We start from the raw sequence: 19,655 nt of genomic DNA on the forward strand, positions 1-19,655 counted from the left end.
CAGGGTGCACAAGGTTGTGTAGGCTCCCAGTGTATGTGTGTGCGATGTGGTCTGTGGAGGGTGAATTGTAGCAAGGATATGCCAGATTCCCCTCTTCTCCAAATCCACCGCTCTCCCCTCATTTTCCCATCCTGTCTGAATTCTACACACCCCTCACGGGTTATAGTCATTATCCTAGCTGTTGGGACGTCGGAATCCCAATAGTAAGTATTACAGGTATGGCTTAGGGCCTGATTCAGACCCGCTCGCAAGCGGGTCGATGGTGCCCCAGTGCGCACGCGCGACCCCCATAGCGAGTGAGACCTTCACTCGCTCCGGGGCTCGCAGCAAAACGGGGCGGCTGTCGATGTTGATCGACAGCTCGCCCCGTTTTGTAGGCAGGTAGTGGGGGTGGCTGAACAAACGGAGGCGTTCCCAAAGGCGGCCCTACTGACATCACTCGGCATTACGAGTGCTGAGACCCTACCTTAGGGTCTCCTCGCAATGCCGATGGTCACGATAAACGCGACCATCTCCTGCCCGCTCGCACTACCTGTGGGTGGGCACCCACTGCTTAGCGAGTGGACAGGAAAAAATAAATAAAACACTCCTCACCCTGATTTAGAGCGTGCGCTCACAAACAGCGAGTGGCTCTGAATCAGGCCCTTAGTTTTAGGCACTAGGGGGAGGGTTAGGGCTGGCAAAACCCACACACACCAATCACAGGGCACAAGTGGTAGGGGAAAATATGGGGGGGCGCCAGTCCCTTCCTTTGCCAGGGGCACTTGGACCCCTAGCTACACCCCTTTGTCCTGCCAGTCTTACTTTGTTCTCATTAAACACATCATCAGCCTGGTGTTTAGGCATCTGCAGGAAGAGTTGTAGTTCTAGCAGCTTGTAGCCTGTGTAATGTTTATGTATAGAGTGCTCCATGAGTAAAATGTTTTTAGAGTGCGGCTTGATGGTACACTGCTAGAATATGTTGGTGTTTAAAATCATAATAGCTCATCATTTGCCATATAAGTAAACTTTGGCAGGTGTGAAAGTAAAATGTAACTACATAGTATAAGCAGTGGTCGCAAAACACGCCCTATATCGCTCTAACTGCTATCTACCCTTACTCCATCCTCGCCCACCAGTACTACACACGCCCTATATCGCTCTAACTGCTATCTACCCTTACTCCATCCTCGCCCACCAGTACTACACACGCCCTATATCGCCCTAACTGCTATCTACCCTTACTCCATCATTGCCCACCAGTACTACACACGCCCTATATCGCCCTAACTGCTATCTACCCTTACTCCATCCTCGCCCACCAGTACTACACATGCCCTATATTGCCCTAACTGCTATCTACCCTTACTCCATCATTGCCCACCAGTACTACACACGCCCTATATCACCCTAACTGCTATCTACCCTTACTCCATCATTGCCCACCAGTACTACACACGCCTTATATCGCCCTAACTGCTATCTACCCTTACTCCATCCTTGCCCACCAGTACTACACACGCCTTATATCGCCCTAACTGCTATCTACCCTTACTCCATCCTTGTCCACCAGTACTACACATGCCCTATATCGCCCTAACTGCTATCTACCCTTACTCCATCCTTGCCCACCAGTACTACACACGCCTTATACTGCCCTAACTGCTATCTACCCTTACTCCATCCTTGCCCACCAGTACTACACACGCCCTATATCCCCCTAACTGCTATCTACCCTTACTCCATCCTTGCCCACCAGTACTACACAAGCCCTATACTGCCCTAACTGCTATCTACCCTTACTCCATCCTTGCCCACCAGTACTACACAAGCCCTATACTGCCCTAACTGCTATCAACCCTTACTCCATCATTGCCCACCAGTACTACACACTCCCTATATCGCCCGAACTGCTATCTACCCTTACTCCATCCTTGCCCACCAGTACTACACAAGCCCTATATCGCCCTAACTGCTATCTACCCTTACTCCATCCTTGCCCACCAGTACTACACACGCCCTATATCGCCCTAACTGCTATCTACCCTTACTCCATCCTCGCCTACCAGTACTACACACACCTTATACTGCTCTAACTGCTATCTACCCTTACTCCATCCTTGCCCACCAGTACTACACACGCCCTATATCGCCCTAACTGCTATCTACCCTTACTCCATCCTCGCCTACCAGTACTACACACGCCCTATATCGCCCTAACTGCTATCTACCCTTACTCCATCCTTGCCCACCAGTACTACACACACCCTATATCGCCCTAACTGCGATCTACCCTTACTCCATCATTGCCCACCAGTACTACACACACCCTATATCGCCCTAACTACTATCTACCCTTACTCCATCCTTGCCCACCAGTACTACACACGCCCTATATCACCCTAACTGCTATCTACCCTTACTCCATCCTCGCCCACCAGTACTACACACGCCCTATATCGCCCTAACTGCTATCTACCCTTACTCCATCCTCGCCCACCAGTACTACACACGCCCTATATCGCCCTAACTGCTATCTACCCTTACTTCATCCTTGCCCACCAGTACTACACAAGCTTCTTTCTACACTTGCCCCCTAACACTGTCACAACTGCTGTGTGCGCTTACCCCTTCCTACCCGTGGCACTGCCTGCCCTTACTTCGCTCTACCCCAACTTTTCCCTGCCTATACCTCCAGCTCTACCCCAACTGCTTTTTGCCCTCAAGCCCCTCTACACCAACTGCAACCTGCCCGCAGCACTGTCCCAACTGTTTTCTGCCCTCACCCCCCATAATATGTGATGGGACCCAGAAACTGTGAAGTAGGACCCCAATTTTTTAAAGTGAGGGGTCCCTGGGACTCACAATTGTTTTCACTCAGCGCGATCACTGTAATACACAGATGGCCCGCTATTTTGAGTGACAGAATGTGCCGTTTGTAGGTGGTGACAGGGGAAGATCCAGGAAAACGGGGGAGTGGTGGTGCGAACTCAGTTGTGTCTGAGCGTCAAAGCGGCTTTTTTTTGGTGTCCATAATTACAAGGCTGCGTCACTGTACACGTCACCTGGCTTGTTTAAACACTGAAGCACTCGCAGTGCTTGCGGCGGGGTAGGGTCAACCACAAGTGATGCGAGTGGCTCCGATGGCACTCGATGTTACTGATTTTACATATACTTCCTGGAGATGACGTGTGCTACGAAGGAAAAGGGGGCGTCATTAAACTGTCTTGCGATAGCACTGCCGTCGCACGCTAAGACCTAGTGAGCATACTAATGTCTTACCGTGCGCTCACAGCCTATGCAAATATTAGCAGCTGAGCGGCTGCATGCGAACGCCTCTAGCGAGCGGTTTGAATCAGCTCCCAGCACACACTGATCTGTGGTATTATTATTATATAGGGGAAAGGGGACCGTAGAGTGATATATGAGGGGAAATATTACAGCTCCCAGCACACACTATGTGGTATTATTATTATATAGGGGGAGAGGGGACCGTACAGTGATATATGAGGGGGAATATTACAGCTTCCAGCACACACTATATGGTATTATTATTATATAGGGGGAGGGGACCGTACAGTGATATATGAGGAGGAATAACACAGCTCCCAGCACACACTGATATGTGGTATTATTATTATATAGGGGGAGAGGGGACCGTACAGTGATATATGAGGGGGAATATTACAGCTTCCAGCACACACTATATGGTATTATTATTATATAGGGGGAGGGGACCGTACAGTGATATATGAGGAGGAATAACACAGCTCCCAGCACACACTGATATGTGGTTTTATTATATAGGGGAGAGGGGACCGCGCAGTGATATATGAGGGGGAATAACACAGCTACCAGCATACACTGATATATGGTATTATTATTATATAGGGGAAAGGGGACCGTAGAGTGATATATGAGGGGAAATATTACAGCTTCCAGCACACACTATGTGGTATTATTATTATATAAGGGGAGGGGACCGTACAGTGATATATGAGGGGGAATAACACAGCTCCAAGCACACACTATGTGGTATTATTATTATATAGGGGATAGGGGACTGTACAGTGATATATGAGGGGGAATAACAAAGCTCCCAGCACACACTATGTGGTATTATTATTATATAGGGGAGAGGGGACTGTACAGTGATATATGAGGGGGAATAACAAAGCTCCCAGCACACACTATGTGGTATTATTATATAGGGGAGAGGGGACCGTACAGTGATATATGAGGGGGAATAACACAGCTCCCAGCACACACTGATATGTGGTATTATTATTATATAGGGGATAAGGGACTGTACAGTGATATATGAGGGAGAATAACAGCTTCCAGCACTCACAGATATGTGGTATTATTAGTATATATGGGGGAATGGGACTGTATAGTGATATATGAGGGGGAATAACTGCTTCCAGCACTCACTGATATGTGGTATTATTAGTGTTCATTCTAGGTTCGGCAAGGGGTATGGCACTTGAGCGCTCGCCTGCAAAGGGGGCATGATTCGCCTCCTGTTCATCACTCTTGGGGACCCAGTTAGGCTGCCCCCAAGCTCTCCCTTCTCTGTGAATATTCACCAGTGGTGAGCACTGCACCGCAATTTTTCCCACCCGAGGGGCACTGCAGTCTGCAGGTGGGGTCACCACCCGGCATGTTGTTTTAGCGGTGTGCCAACAGGGCGCCGCCACAGGGGCAGGGTGCATTCTGCCCTTTGAAATCGGGGAGTGGCCTGTACAGCTGTTACACCCTTTGTTGTGTGCTCTGTATTCATACGTTACTTTCCCTCTCCCCATATCTGCACCCCTTCTGCTCTCCTGTGTACTCTCCCCTCACACCCCTGTTACCTGTATGACCTCAGTATAGTCACAGATTCTCTCAGTTTCTGTAATAAATGTAAAACAAAAGTATAAAATTCCCAACATCCCTAATTCATGTGTTTGTTAAAGATTCACGTGGAGCAAATTGCACCAAATATGCGTCTGGGAGGAATAAGACCCCCGGCCAGGAGAGGAGCATTGGTGTAACCTTATACAGTACAGCGTTGTGTGATGGCCTTTGAGGAGCCTTATGGGGCTGGGTCACAGGAACCTCTGACAGGCACTGACCAGGGCTCTATGGATGGGGGAAAGGGGAGACTTACTGGTCACTCAGTGTAACATGTCTGACTGTGTTATGTGTGTTCTCTGTGATGTCTATTATATTTATTCCTAGACAGTCTTGCTGCGAGGAACCAGAGTCTTTATTACACATGAAACATTCTGTATTCTCACTGATTCACTGAGGATGGACAAGGACGGGAGTCACAGGACTGAGAGGATCTTACATCTCACCCTGGAGATCATCTACGTTCTGACTGGGGAGGTGAGAGGGTCTGGGGTGTCACAGTGATATCACTTATATACTTAGTAATAATACAGGGACATGACTGGGGAGGTGAGGGGATCTGGGAGTGTCACAGTGACATCACTTATATCTATAGTAATAATACAGGGACATGACTGGGGAGGTGAGGGGATCTGGGAGTGTCACAGTGACATCACTTATATCTATAGTAATAATACAGGGACATGACTGGGGAGGTGAGGGGATCTGGGAGTGTCACAGTGATATCACTTATATCTATAGTAATAATACAGGGACATGACTGGGGAGGTGAGGGGATCTGGGAGTGTCACAGTGACATCACTTATATCTATAGTAATAATACAGGGACATGACTGGGGAGGTGAGAGGGTCTGGGAGTGTCACAGTGACATCACTTATATCTATAGTAATAATACAGGGACATGACTGGGGAGATGAGGGGATCTGGGAGTGTCACAGTGACATCACTTATATCTATAGTAATAATACAGGGACATGACTGGGGAGGTGAGGGGATCTGGGAGTGTCACAGTGACATCACTTATATCTATAGTAATAATACAGGGACATGACTGGGGAGGTGAGGGGATCTGGGAGTGTCACAGTGACATCACTTATATCTATAGTAATAATACAGGGACATGACTGGGGAGGTGAGGGGATCTGGGAGTGTCACAGTGACATCACTTATATCTATAGTAATAATACAGGGACATGACTGGGGAGGTGAGGGGATCTGGGAGTGTCACAGTGACATCACTTATAGCTATAGTAATAATACAGGGACATGACTGGGGAGGTGAGGGGATCTGGGAGTGTCACAGTGACTTCACTTGTATCTATAGTAATAATACAGGGACATGACTGGGGAGGTGAGGGGATCTGGGAGTGTCACAGTGACATCACTTATATCTATAGTAATAATACAGGGACATGACTGGGGAGGTGAGAGGATCTGGGAGTGTCAGTGACATCATTTATATCTATAGTAATAATACAGGGACATGACTGTGGAGGTAACAGGGGTCTGGCAGTGTCACAGTAACATCACATATATCTATTGCAGATTTAAAAATACATATATGAACCCGAGGTTGGGCATTATACAAAGCTGAAGCAGTATATAGTGCTGGAAATTTGTTGAATTTTGATTAGGGATGTGCAGAAAATATTGACAAGGGAGACAGTGCCTCACCTGCCATAGACTCTTTGCTCCAAAGTCTTGACTATAAAAATTATTAGAATGATACAAAGAAGATATTTATAATATGTTCTTCAAAGTTTTGACTATAATAATGATAAAAAACTTAGAGTATACAGAGTATGATAGTAAAGGCTATGCAATCCTGTCTAACCTGACTGCACGTCACTGATCTATAGTAATAATCTAGGGAGCCACTCTCAGATCTTAGTGTCAGTCCTACAGTCCTCCCTGAGTTGGGATTTAGGGCCTGATTCAGACCCACTCGCGAGCGGCTGTACGCTCGCAAGTGGGTCGATGGTCTGCACTGAGCATGCGCACGACGGAGGGAGCTCCGTCGTGCGCATGCGCCAGACACGACGAGCGAAGGACTTTCCTTCGCTCGTTGTGTCCGATCAAAGGGGGCGTGCTGTCAATGTTGATTGACAGCACGCCCCCTTTGGTGGGCGTGCCGGGGGCGTGCCTCCCTGACGGGGGCGTTCCCACGGGAACGCCTCCCGTCAGAAGCCGGCCCACTGACATCACTAGTGATGTCAGTGGGAGTGATTTTGGCTCTGATAGAGCCAAAATCACTCCGGAGCTTGCAGTTGAAAACCTCAACCGCAGGCTTCGGCTCGCAATTTCGATGGTCGCGATGGTCACGACCATCGCGGCCATCAAAATGCACGCTCGTATAGCCTGTGGGTGGTGACCCACAGCTATACGAGCGTCCAGGAGGACGCTCCATGAAAAAGGAGCCCGGCCCTCATGCAGAGCGTGCGCTCTGCTCAGAGCGTACGGCTCTGAATGAGGGCCTTAGTACATTGCTCGCAGTATGTTATTTTATTTTTGTCACTGACACACAGATGTCAAAGCTGCAGGAGATACTATATATTCTACATTTTCCTAAATAGGAGATTTTTACAAGACTTTTTATTGTGAAATAGTCTTCTTGTATATTATGCAGTTATCACCTGAATAAGCACCCCCAGTTAGGTGGAGTTTAAATGACCGTCTCATTGATGTCTCCCCCAATACATAGGGTTACACAGTTGTAAAGAAGACACCTGGTGAGTGTGAGAAAACCAGCAGCCGTCCTCATGTGTCAGGAGGACTCAGCAGGACCCAGAGCCCCATCATGGTGCCTCCACCTCACTCACTGATACATGAAAGACACAATGACCAGAAGATCCTGGAACTCACTAACAAGAACATTCAGCTGTTGACTGGAGAGGTGACTGCTGGGAATGGGACATTATACAGTAACACCAGGGGATGTGTCTGGGTGATGACTAGAGAGGTGACTGCTGGGAATGGGACATTATACAGTAACACCAGGGGATATGTCTGGGTAATGACTGGAGAGGTGACTGCTGGGAATGGGACATGATACAGTAACACTAGGGGATGTGTCTGGGTGATGACTGGAGAGGTGACTGCTGGGAATGGGACATTGTACAGTAACACCAGGGGATGTGTCTGGGTGATGACTGGAGAGAGGACTGCTGGGAATGGGACATTATACAGTAACACCAGGGGATGTGTCTGGGTGATGACTAGAGAGGTGACTGCTGGGAATGGGACATTATACAGTAACACCAGGGGATATGTCTGGGTGATGACTGTATCAATGTGTGTGTCAGGTTCCTATAAGGTGTCAGGATTTCACTATCTATGTCCCCATGCAGAAGGGGGAATATATAGAGGAACAGAATGGTCTGTACAAGGATTTGATGATGGAGAAGAACCAGCCCCTCACATCACTGGGTAAGAGGAGAATGTCATTTATTTTACAGGGGAGAGCAGGTATGGGGCTATACACATCATCTGATAATCACATAAATACAATGTACAGTCATTGTGTGTCTTCTACAGATGGACCCAGAAATACCCCAGAGAGATGTCCCCGTCCTCTTTATTTCCAGGATTGTACAGAGAAGAATCACAAGATTCCACAGGAGCATCAGGTACCTGAGATTGAAGGTCTACCCAAAATACTATCACTAGAGCAGCTGTGTGTGTTTTATACACTCACATTATTCTATATAATCTCAAAAAATTATATCAGGCTTTATGCATTTTTTTTCTCTGATTTAATTAGGGTGAAGATCTAACTAATATTAAGATAAATTATATAAAAGGAGAAGCAAAGACTTATGTGACTGATATGAAGGTAGAAAATATAGAGGGAGAAGAAGAGAGGCATGTCAGTGATGTACAAGTAGAAGATATAGAGCGAGAAGAGACGTATGTGACTGATATAAAGGCAGAAGATATAGAGGGAGAAGAAGAGACGTATGTGACTGATAATAAGGCAGATGATATAGAGGGAGAAGAAGAGACGTATGTGACTGATATAAACGGAGAAGATATAGAGGGAGAAGAAGTGACGTATGTGACTGATATAAAGGCAGAAGACAAAGAGGGGGAAGACGAGACGTATATGATGGGTGATCAGCAGTTTACGGATGAGGAAATCTCTACAGATATCAGCACAGGTGAGTAATGAACACTTATTACCTAAAATAGTCACATACTGTATTCTCCTTGCTCAGTCACTGCTACATTCTTTTCTGTCAGTACAAACTAATGAGAGAAATGTATCTGCCCAGTGTGGAGTTAGGAGCCATCAGTTCCTATTATACTTTTACTTTCTCCCCTCACATCATGTCAGCCCAGAGATCTGACCAGTCTCCTCCAAACACTCTCTGGTGTATCTCATACATCATCAGCCATCAGCCCTTTATACTCTGACCAGTCTCCTCCCCACACTCTCTGGTGTATCTCATACATCAGGAGCCATCAGCCCCTATTGTACTCCTTGTCTCCCCCTCACATCATGTCACTGTGTGTTACCAGCCCAGAGATCTGACCAGTCTCCTCCCCACACTCTCTGGTGTATCTCATACATCAGGAGCCATCAGCCCCTATTATACTCCTTCTCTCCCCCTAACATCATGTCACTGTGTGTTACCAGCCCAGAGATCTGACCAGTCTCCTCCCCACACTCTCTGGTGTATATCATACATCAGGAGCCATCAGCCCCTATTATACTCCTGCTCTCCCTCCTCACATCATGTAACTGTGTGTTACCAGCCCAGAGATCTGACCAGTCTCCTCCCCACACTCTCTGGTGTATCTCATACATCAGGAACCATCAGCCCCTATTATACTCCTGCTCTCCCCCTCACATCATGTCACTCTGTGTTACCAGCCCAGAGATCTGACCAGTCTCCTCCCCACACTCTCTGATGTATCTCATACATCAGGAGCCATCAGCCCCTATTATACTCCTGCTCTCCCCTCACATCCTCACTGTGTGTTACCAGCCCAGAGATCTGACCAGTCTCCTCCCCACACTCTCTGGTGTATCTCATACATCAGGAGCCATCAGCCCCTATTATACTCCTGCTCTCCCCCTCACATCATGTCACTGTGTGTTACCAGCCCAGAGATCTGACCAGTCTCCTCCCCACACTCTCTGGTGTATCTCATACATCAGGAGCCATCAGCCCCTATTATACTCCTGCTCTCTTCCTCACATCGTGTCACTGTGTGTTACCAGCCCAGAGATCTGACCAGTCTCCTCCCCACACTCTCTGGTGTATCTCATACATCAGGAGCTACCAACCTCTATTATACTCCTGCTCTCTTCCTCACATCATGTTACTGTGTGTTACCAGCCTAAACATGCTGTATAGTGCACATTACAACACACGTCACATGAACTCCACCTTCTCACACACACACAGAGCTAATGACACCTGTCATTGCACAATGGCTCCCTCCAGACTCTGTGCTTGGATGAACTGTGTGCTTTATCTGCTGACTTGTCTCTGTATCCTGCTCTGTCTTCTGCTTTCTTCCTATGTTTGCTGTGTCTGTGCCCTGCACCATTCCCCTACCCTGTCCTGCTGCCTCCCCCGCTCTGTGCCACCATCATTCTGTGTTGCTCTGTCCTATCGCTCTCCTTCCCTCTCAGCGGTTATATACAGTGACTCATTACCCTGTTAGTAACATGGCTCTGGTGGGAATACTCTCCCTGAGGATGACCAGAGGACCATATAGAGACTGCTTTTGCTACATATATATCCACCTGGGGAACTTTGTGTAGTGTGGATGCAGTTGTTTTTAATTACCCCACAAGTCTCCTGTGTGTATGTGTGAGGGTGGTCTAGATGGGTATTGTGGTTCACCAACGTCACTGGCTAATGAGGCTTCCTGCTCTGTGATGATGGCTAGGGAATGTTACCCAGCAAAGTCTGCAGTTGGGGGGAGATATCCCGTGGTGATGTGCCATCTGCCTGTCCCTGGGGCTGTTTCTATGACATTAGTTTATCTGTTCATTTATAGTCTTATTTGTAGATTGTACATTTGTAAATGTAATAATGTGGTCATAGTTTCTACCCGCGAATTAAACAACTAAACAACTTCATTCATAATAGTTACACGGTGGTGTAGTGGTTAGCATTGCTGTAATTTCACACTAAAGTCATGAGTTCAATTCCAAGCTATGGTGCTGTGTGTAGTTTGTATGTTTTTGCTCCAACCCTCCAAAAATCATACTAGTATTTTTTATTGGCTTCTAACACAAGTTAACCCTAGTGTGTTTTATATGTGTGTCCATGTGGTAGGGAATATAGATTGTAAGCTCCACTGGGGCAGGGACTGATGTGAATGACTAAATATTGTTTGTAAAGCTCTTCTCAGTATGTCTGTGCTATATAAAGTGATTCTCAGTATGTCTGTGCTATATAAAGTGCTGCTCAGTGTGTCTGCTATATAAAGTGCTTCTCAGTATGTCTGTGCTATATAACGTGCTTCTCGGTATGTCTGCTATATAAAGTGCTTCTCAGTGTGTCTGTGCTATATAAAGTGCTTCTCAGTGTGTCTGTGCTATATAACGTGCTTCTCGGTATGTCTGCTATATAAAGTGCTTCTTAGTATGTCTGCTATATAAAGTGCTTCTCAGTGTGTCTGTGCTATATAAAGTGCTTCTCAGTGTGTCTGTGCTATATAAAGTGCTTCTCAGTGTGTCTGTGCTATATAAAGTGCTTCTCAGTGTGTCTGTGCTATATAAAGAGCTTCTCAGTATGTCTGAGCTATATAAAGTGCTTCTCAGTATGTCTGTGCTATATAAAGTACTTCTCAGTATGTCTGTGCTATATAAAGTACTTTTCAGTATGTCTGTGCTATATAAAGTACTTCTCAGTATGTCTGTGCTATATAAAGTGCCTCTCAGTGTGTCTGTGCTATATAACGTGCTTCTCAGTATGTCTGTGCTATATAACGTGCTTCTCAGTGTGTCTGTGCTATATAACATGCTTCTCAGTGTGTCTGTGCTATATAACGTGCTTCTCAGTATGTCTGTGCTATATAACGTGCCTCTCAGTGTGTCTGTGCTATATAAAGTGCTTCTCAGTGTGTCTGTGCTATATAACGTGCTTCTCAGTGTGTCTGTGCTATATAAAGTACTTCTCAGTATGTCTGTGCTATATAAAGTGCCTCTCAGTGTGTCTGTGCTATATAAAGTGCTTCTCAGTGTGTCTGTGCTATATAAAGTGCTTCTCAGTATGTCTGTGCTATATAAAGTGCTTCTCAGTGTGTCTGAGCTATATAAAGTGCTTCTCAGTATGTCTGTGCTATATAACGTGCTTCTCAGTGTGTCTATGCTATATAAAGTGCTTCTCAGTGTGTCTGTGCTATATAACGTGCTTCTCAGTATGTCTGTGCTATATAACATGCTTCTCAGTATGTCTGTGCTATATAACGTGCTTCTCAGTGTGTCTGTGCTATATAAAGTGCTTCTCAGTATGTCTGTGCTATATAAAGTGCTTCTCAGTGTGTTTGTGCTATATAAAGTGCTTCTCAGTGTGTCTGTGCTATATAAAGTGCTGCTCAGTATGTCTGTGCTATATAAAGTGCTTCTCAGTGTGTTTGTGCTATATAAAGTGCTTCTCAGTGTGTCTGTGCTATATAAAGTGCTGTGAGTAATAATTATACAGTTATTGTATTTCCAGCAGATGGACGCACAAGCAGAAATGACTTGTCGGGAGATCCTATCTTGTCTACAGATATTAAAATGGAAGATAACATCACACAGGAATCTCCCGGAGATAATCCCGTTACACTAAACTTTCATCCAGTACCTTCCAGTGCAGCTATATCATCTGATCCCTGTAATTGTTACCAATGTTCTCCAGATAACCCAATTGTTGTTACACGTAGTGCAGCTTATACACCTATTAAAATATTTCCCTGTTCTGTGTGTGGGAAATGTTTTACACAGAAATCAGCTCTTGTTATACATCAGAGAAATCACACAGGTGAGAAACCATTTCCATGTTCTGAGTGTGGGAAATGTTTTACAAACAAATCACATCTTGTTACACATTGGAAATGTCACACAGGAGAGAAACCATTTCCATGTTCTGTGTGTGGGAAATATTTTACACGAAAATCATCTATTGTTGCACATCAGAGAAGTCACACAGGTGAGAAACCATTTCCATGTTCTGAGTGTGGGAAATGTTTTACACAGAAATCAGATCTTGTTTCACATCAGAGACGTCACACAGGCGAGAAACCATTTTCATGTACTGAGTGTGGGAAATGTTTTACAATGAAATCAGAACTTTTTAGACATCAGAGAAGACATACAGGTGAGAAACCATTTCCATGCTCTGATTGTGGGAAATGTTTTATACAGAAATCACAACTTGTAAGACATCAGAGAAGTCACACAGGTGAGAGGTCATTTCCATTTCCAGAGTGTGGGAAGTAATTTACACGGAAATCACAACTTGTTAGACATCAGAGAAGTCACACAGGTGAGAGGCCATTTCAAGAGTGTGGGAAATATAGTACACGGAAATCAGATCTTGTTACACATAAGAGACATCGACAGGTGAGAGAGCATTCTATGCTCCGAGTGTGGGAAATGTTTTACACATAAATTAAACCTTGTTACACATCAGCTGTCACACAGGAGAAGAGCATTTCTGTGAGATGATACAATAAAAGATAGCAACCCTCCAATCACACAGTATTTTAACATTTGAAGTTATCCACCTGCAGATAAGTGGGATGTGTGTCATTAATATAAAAAGAGGATGTACAACATTAAGGAAATTTAAATGATAATAAATAATTTTTATTTTGCTTAGTAAAGATGCATTAAAATGTACAATATTGAATATGAACACTCCCAGGGGCAGTGACAGATTTCGCCATCTATGCTCTCAGGAGGTGATCTGGATAGACAAGAACCCCTTCAACTGGTACTACCGACCACCTAGATATGTTATAATCCTCTGCATGACTTCACTCATCTGATTTTCAACCTTTTTGTTTATCCATATGTGTGTGTGTATATACTGCATGTACCATTCAGCTAGTATGTATATAAAAGTTTTATTATGTGATGTCATCCAAATCCTTCCAGTGGCAGACCCAGAACAGGCTCCCTGAGTCAAAGTTCTGCCCAGCGTACACCAACGGGAGTTCCGACCGGGATTCTAAACCCCCTAGTATGTCATTTGGGGTCCAAACTTACCAGTCTGTGAAGTTTTAATCCAAATTATGTGATGTCATCCAAATCCATCCAGTGGAAGGTCCAGAACAGGCTCCCTTGTTTAAAGTTGTTTCCAGTGCACTCCGCCGTCACCAGGACCCTAATTTCGAGAATTTAGAGGTTGGGGGTTATGGAGAATTAAATCTTTCGCCCCTCTTTCAGCCCCTGCTTCCATCGCACCTCTCACGCCACATACTTCCCTCTGCCTGCCTGCTTCCCTCTTATTACCCCTTGCCCTTCTCACTAACTGATTCCCTCTCACACCCTACACCACTAACTGCCTACCAATCTCATCCCCTGCCGCTCTGATTCCCTCTTACGCCCTCCCCTCTCTCTCTGATTCCTCTGACCTCTCTATGCTGAAACAAAACCGGGAGCATTGTGTCCCAGCTGCTGTGCAGTTTAAAGTCAGGACCGTCAGCAAATCCCACCTCGTGGACCGGCTCAGGCTGCCAATCAAAAGAGGAGGCTTTTTAAAACCAGTGCCGACAGTGAGCCAATAAAAAGCTGCCATTTGGCAGCTTCTCATTGGCTGGCAGTCTGCAAGCCGCCTTTGGCCGGTCACCCAGTGCTTTCCCGATGCTCCCAGCTCCTTGCCAGCGCCACCACCAATCGAGATGTGTCCCAGCAGGACACATCTCCAGACTGCCACTGCTGTTCCAGGGCTGTGATCCCATATTCTATCCCAGCACCGGTACATTCTCTTCTGTGACAAATATGAAGCGGCAGAATGTCATACCACCCCACTTCCACCACTGTGTATGTGTGTATATATATATATATGTGTGTGTATATATATATATAAAGAGAAGAGATTCTGCACCAGTCGGGGCCAGGGAGACTGCTCTGAACAGATGTGCCCAATGGAGTGGTGAATCGTGCTAGGCATAGCGCAAGGCGCACTCCCATGATCGGAGATGAGCATGCAAGCGCGCCACCATAGAAATAAATGGTACACACTGCGATCGCTCCATAGTGTACCATAATGTATGCTGGCGCAGGGAATAGCATGGTGCACGTTTGTGGCGCGATCAGCCACAATGAACCTGGACACATCTGTATTTTCCAGTGCTCTGCTGAACCTATGCAACATTGATAGTGTATTCTGATGTCACTGCCGTGACAAAGCCCCCGGGTGGGATGGAAACATTGGGGGCATGATATGTACATGTGATTTTGGTTTATGTTTGAACAATAAATGCACTGTTATGCTTCACATATTAGTCTGGTGAGTGCCATCATTTGCGTATATATTATATATAAATGTACTAGCTTGCAAAAGTCTTTGGCCACAGAAAATAAATGATAAGATAAAAGATAAAACGTGATATTGTAGCTAAACATTAACAATTATTTATAATTATATAGTATAACAAATTTCACATTAAATTTGAGTTTCATCAATGTGTCTTCCTTTGGCGTGTGTCACTGCTTCACATGATTGGGCATTCGAGACACCAACTTTTCTAAAGTTTGGTAAATTACGCCTTCCCGGGACTCATTCAGACATTCCCATAAGTTCTCAGTATTTTTTGGAACCATTCCACTAACTTTTATGTCTAATTCATCCCAGAGTTTCTTAGAGGCAGGGATTGAGATCAGGTGATTGAGGGGGCATTGACTGAGATCAGGTGACTGAGGGGGCATTGACTGAGATCAGGTGACTAAGGAGGCAGGGATTGAGATCAGGTGACTGAGGAGGCAGGGATTGAGATCAGGTGATTGAGGGGGCATTGACTGAGATCAGGTGACTAAGGAGGCAATAATTAAGATCAGGTGACTGAAGAGGCAGGGATTGAGATCAGGTGATTTAGGTGGCAGGAATTAAGATCAGGTGACTGAGAAGGCAGGGATTGAGATCAGGTGACTGAGGAGGCAGGGATTGAGATCAGGTGACTGAGGAGGCCATGACATAATTTGTAGAACTTTCTACTTTACTGTTCAAATAACAGATACACGGGCCCATATTAAATTTGGAGTGAAAAGCCGTTTTTGCGTGTTTTTGGCGAAAACTTTTCGCCAGTTTGATTTTTCGCCTGGTCAACCGTTCCACATAGGAAATAATGAGATTTTGCCTATTCGGTATTCAATTAAAAACAGGTGAAAAAGTATCGCCGATTTCAAAGTATTTTTCGCCTGTTTTTTTATCTTCACATGCAGGGTGGAGAAAACAAAAAGAAAGAAAAAATTTTTTTTTCATGTGTTAAACGTTACTAATAGTATTTTAATATACTGAATAGTGTTTATTTTAATAAGCATTTTTTTTTCTCAATGTAATAGGTGAAAAAGATTCACTGCTGATTAGCAGGCAGATAGAAATGCAGATTTGCGGTTTTGAGGTGCAAATGTCTGGAAACCCCTGTGCACCCTTGGGACAGCCCCTTAAAGGGAAATGTGTCCAAAAAAAATTAAGATCACCCCAAAAAGGTACTTGTATTTTTGGCGCCCAAAAATACCAATTTGGGGGAGAATTATAAATAGGCTTCTGGGTGGTCCCCAAGTATGGGCCAGGTGTTTATGGGATTGCAGGTGTTTGCAACAGCTGCATTATTTATGCTTTTTAAAAGTACACTTTAGCGACTAAAATATTCTAGCACCCATTTTAAAGTACCCCTAATTTGCTGGGACTAGTTAGTTTCTCCTAAAAATAATAATGTTATTCTTCACCACTTATGCAAAGTCGCTAATAGGAATCAAATGAGAGAACTTAAGTGCCCATAATAGCTTTATTAGGGGTACTAGTACATCCCTATAGTGATCCCCTATGTTAGTGCAGCTTTTCAGGGGGTCCAGACCTCCACATTTCTGCAATTTTTCGCCTGGTCTGAATTTGCCGGCTGACGTTTTTGCGTCCTTTGCAATTGACTAAGGGGAAAAGCGGGGGCGCAGGTGATAATTTTTCGTCTGCATAAAGCACACGATGTAGGCAAAAAGTGCGTCAGGTGAAAATTTTTTATATCACCCCAAATTGTATATATATATGGATAATTATATGTGTGTGTGTGTGTGTGTGTGTGTGTGTATATATATATATATATATATATATATATCTTTACATTTGTGTATATAGGTACATGTGTTTGTGGTTTTTTCATGAAACGTGGAGACACAAGTTCATAGTATTGTGACTTGAAATAGTATTTTTATGTGTGTCTATTTGTATGTGTGTGTGTGTGTATATATATATATATATATATATATATATATATACACACACACACACATTGACCTCTTATAGTATATATATGTACCCTTCAGAAACATTAATATATTTACCTACTCATGTTTTGTTTTTTACTAAAATATGTGTATGTTTGCTGGCAATTTCTGTTTTATTTAATAATATATATTTTTTGGAACGAAATCTGGCAGCAGTTATAAATGTTAATGGAACAACCGTATGTGTGCTAGCTGAAAAGTGGGGGGGGTGATTAGTGCTAGGGGGGTGAGAAGAGGTGGTGCTGATGTGAGTTAGGGGGTTTGATGGAGGGGACACTACTGTGTGCATGGGAGTGTGTTTTGGTAAAAGGTTTACGATGGGGGAACACTAATGTATGATGGGCAGAGTTACTGGTAATTGGGTGCTGCAGGGGGTTGAGCAGGTAGACTTTGCCTGAGGGGTGAGAAGGGGGGACACTGCTGTAGGCTCCGAACTAATATACTGTGTATATATATATATATATATATATATATATATATGTACATACAGATATAGATACACGCACACAATGTACATACCTGGGCATGTTGTACTATTGACCAGTAGAATGTGTGTACGTGTGTGTGTGTGTGTGTATGTGTGTGTATATATATATATATATATATTGTGATAGGATCACTGGTAAAGTGGTCTGTGGCAGGTACATTTGTCCCAGATTCCTGTCATTATGTGTTTTAAACCCCCAGGAGAAAGTCTGCAGTGAAGCAGGTTTGAGTTTCGGCTTTTTGAAAAGCCGGTTTGGGACCTGGGGGTTGTGGGTGAGAGGAGAGGGAGGGCTCCACCCACGGCCACTCCAGGTTTTGGTTCTCGCAGCCTGGTAACAGGTTGTTAGGGTTTCCACCTGAGAGTGGCCAATATAAGCCTAGTGTGTTTAGGGCTGAGTGTCTCACCTGGGAGAGCAGGCAGGGAGTTTGCTCAGAGACACTTGGATACCTAACTGTGAGTGTTGTGCTGTGCTTTTGTTGCTGGCGAGGGCATTAGGCCCTGCCAGGTTCTGGTAGTGAGGGAACTACCTGTGAAGTTAGTGCCCCGACAGGGCTAGGATTTATATTTATGTTTTCTTTATGTTTCTGACATTGTACAATAAAGACTGGCGCCGACCAGCTTGTACTTGCATCCAGACTGGTGTGCTGCTTCCCTGCTGCTGTGTGTGTGTGTAAGGAAGGAGTCCTCTACCCAGGAGAGGGACCCCCTAACCTAACTGTGTCACAATATGGTGGAGAATGCGGGCACCCACACACACTGAAGTTGCAGCAAGAGGAAAACTTTCCATTTAAAAATTAAAGGGACAGACACCCAATTTGTGAGTGTGGAAATAACACTGTGTCCTTGGAGTCCCATAGAGGAGGCATCAGCCAATGCTCAGAGAGGCAAGGTTCAGCTTCCAACCTACACCCCTGGACAAAATGGAGGACATTATTAGGGCCTTGCTCCAAGCTACAGCAGCTCAGCAGGAGACAAACAAAATTCAGCAGGAATCTAACAGACTTCAACAGGTCGCCGTTGAGTAAACCCGCCAGGCCTTAGCGGAAAACCGCCAGGCCTTAGCGGAAAACAGCCAGGCCATAAAAGAGGTGGTACAGCACCTGGTCACCCGGCCCAGAGATGTTAATACTGGTCCTCCCACCACCACTCACTCCGTACGAGCCAGTCACTTCCTCCAAAAGATGACTTCGGGCGATGATGTGGAGGCCTATCTCGCCGCATTTGAAAGAACGGCCGAAAGGGAGAGTTGGCCCCAGGAGCAGTGGGCAAGTCTGGTGGCACCTTTTTTGTCTGGGGAGCCACAAAAGCATATTTCGACTGATGCCAAGGACTATAAAAAACTAAAACAGGAGATCCTAACTCGCTTGGGAGTCACCACCTTTATTCGTGCCCAACGGGTCCACCACTGGGAGTTCCATAAGGACAAGCCTCCACGTTCACAGATGCATGACCTCGTCCATCTGTCCTCAAAATGGCTACAGCCCGAGACGCTGACGGGACCACAGATCGTGGAAAGGGTCATGATGGACCGGTACCTGCGATCATTACCTGTGACTCTGCGCAAGTGGGTGAGCCATGCAGACCCTAAGTCCGCGGACCAGTTGGTCGAGCTGGTGGAGAGTACGTGGCGGCTGAGGAGCTGATGAGTATGCCCCACGAGCCCCGATGGCGCACCGGCGAACTCCCAGAGACACTGGTAAGACTGTTCCAGGGGAGAAGGGTGCTGGGCGGTGGAATGTACCTAAGACTGAGGGTGTAGAACCTGGAGACAGGCCTGCCAGGCCGGGAAGGTTCTTGCCCCGTAAACGACTAGACATTAATATGACTCAGTGTTTCCGATG

General features: G+C 45.4%; 1 protein-coding gene across 1 annotated transcript in view; it reads left to right on the forward strand.

Moving 5' to 3' along the window:
• The window catches only part of LOC148504720 (uncharacterized), an 84,117-nt gene that overhangs the window by 2,852 nt on the left and 61,610 nt on the right, over positions 1-19,655 (forward strand). Inside the window, exons 2-8 of the mRNA XM_088448584.1 lie at positions 5,203-5,352; positions 7,578-7,769; positions 8,224-8,302; positions 8,411-8,502; positions 8,637-9,033; positions 12,556-13,306; positions 13,452-13,477. Coding sequence (XP_088304710.1) covers positions 5,275-5,352; positions 7,578-7,769; positions 8,224-8,302; positions 8,411-8,502; positions 8,637-9,033; positions 12,556-13,306; positions 13,452-13,477 — 1,615 coding nt within the window. The 5' untranslated portion in view covers positions 5,203-5,274. The remainder of the gene's footprint in view (positions 1-5,202; positions 5,353-7,577; positions 7,770-8,223; positions 8,303-8,410; positions 8,503-8,636; positions 9,034-12,555; positions 13,307-13,451; positions 13,478-19,655) is intronic.

Source organism: Taudactylus pleione, unplaced genomic scaffold (assembly GCF_031769625.1).
Source record: "Taudactylus pleione unplaced genomic scaffold, aTauple2 ptg000459l, whole genome shotgun sequence".
Lineage (NCBI taxonomy): Eukaryota > Metazoa > Chordata > Amphibia > Anura > Myobatrachidae > Taudactylus > Taudactylus pleione.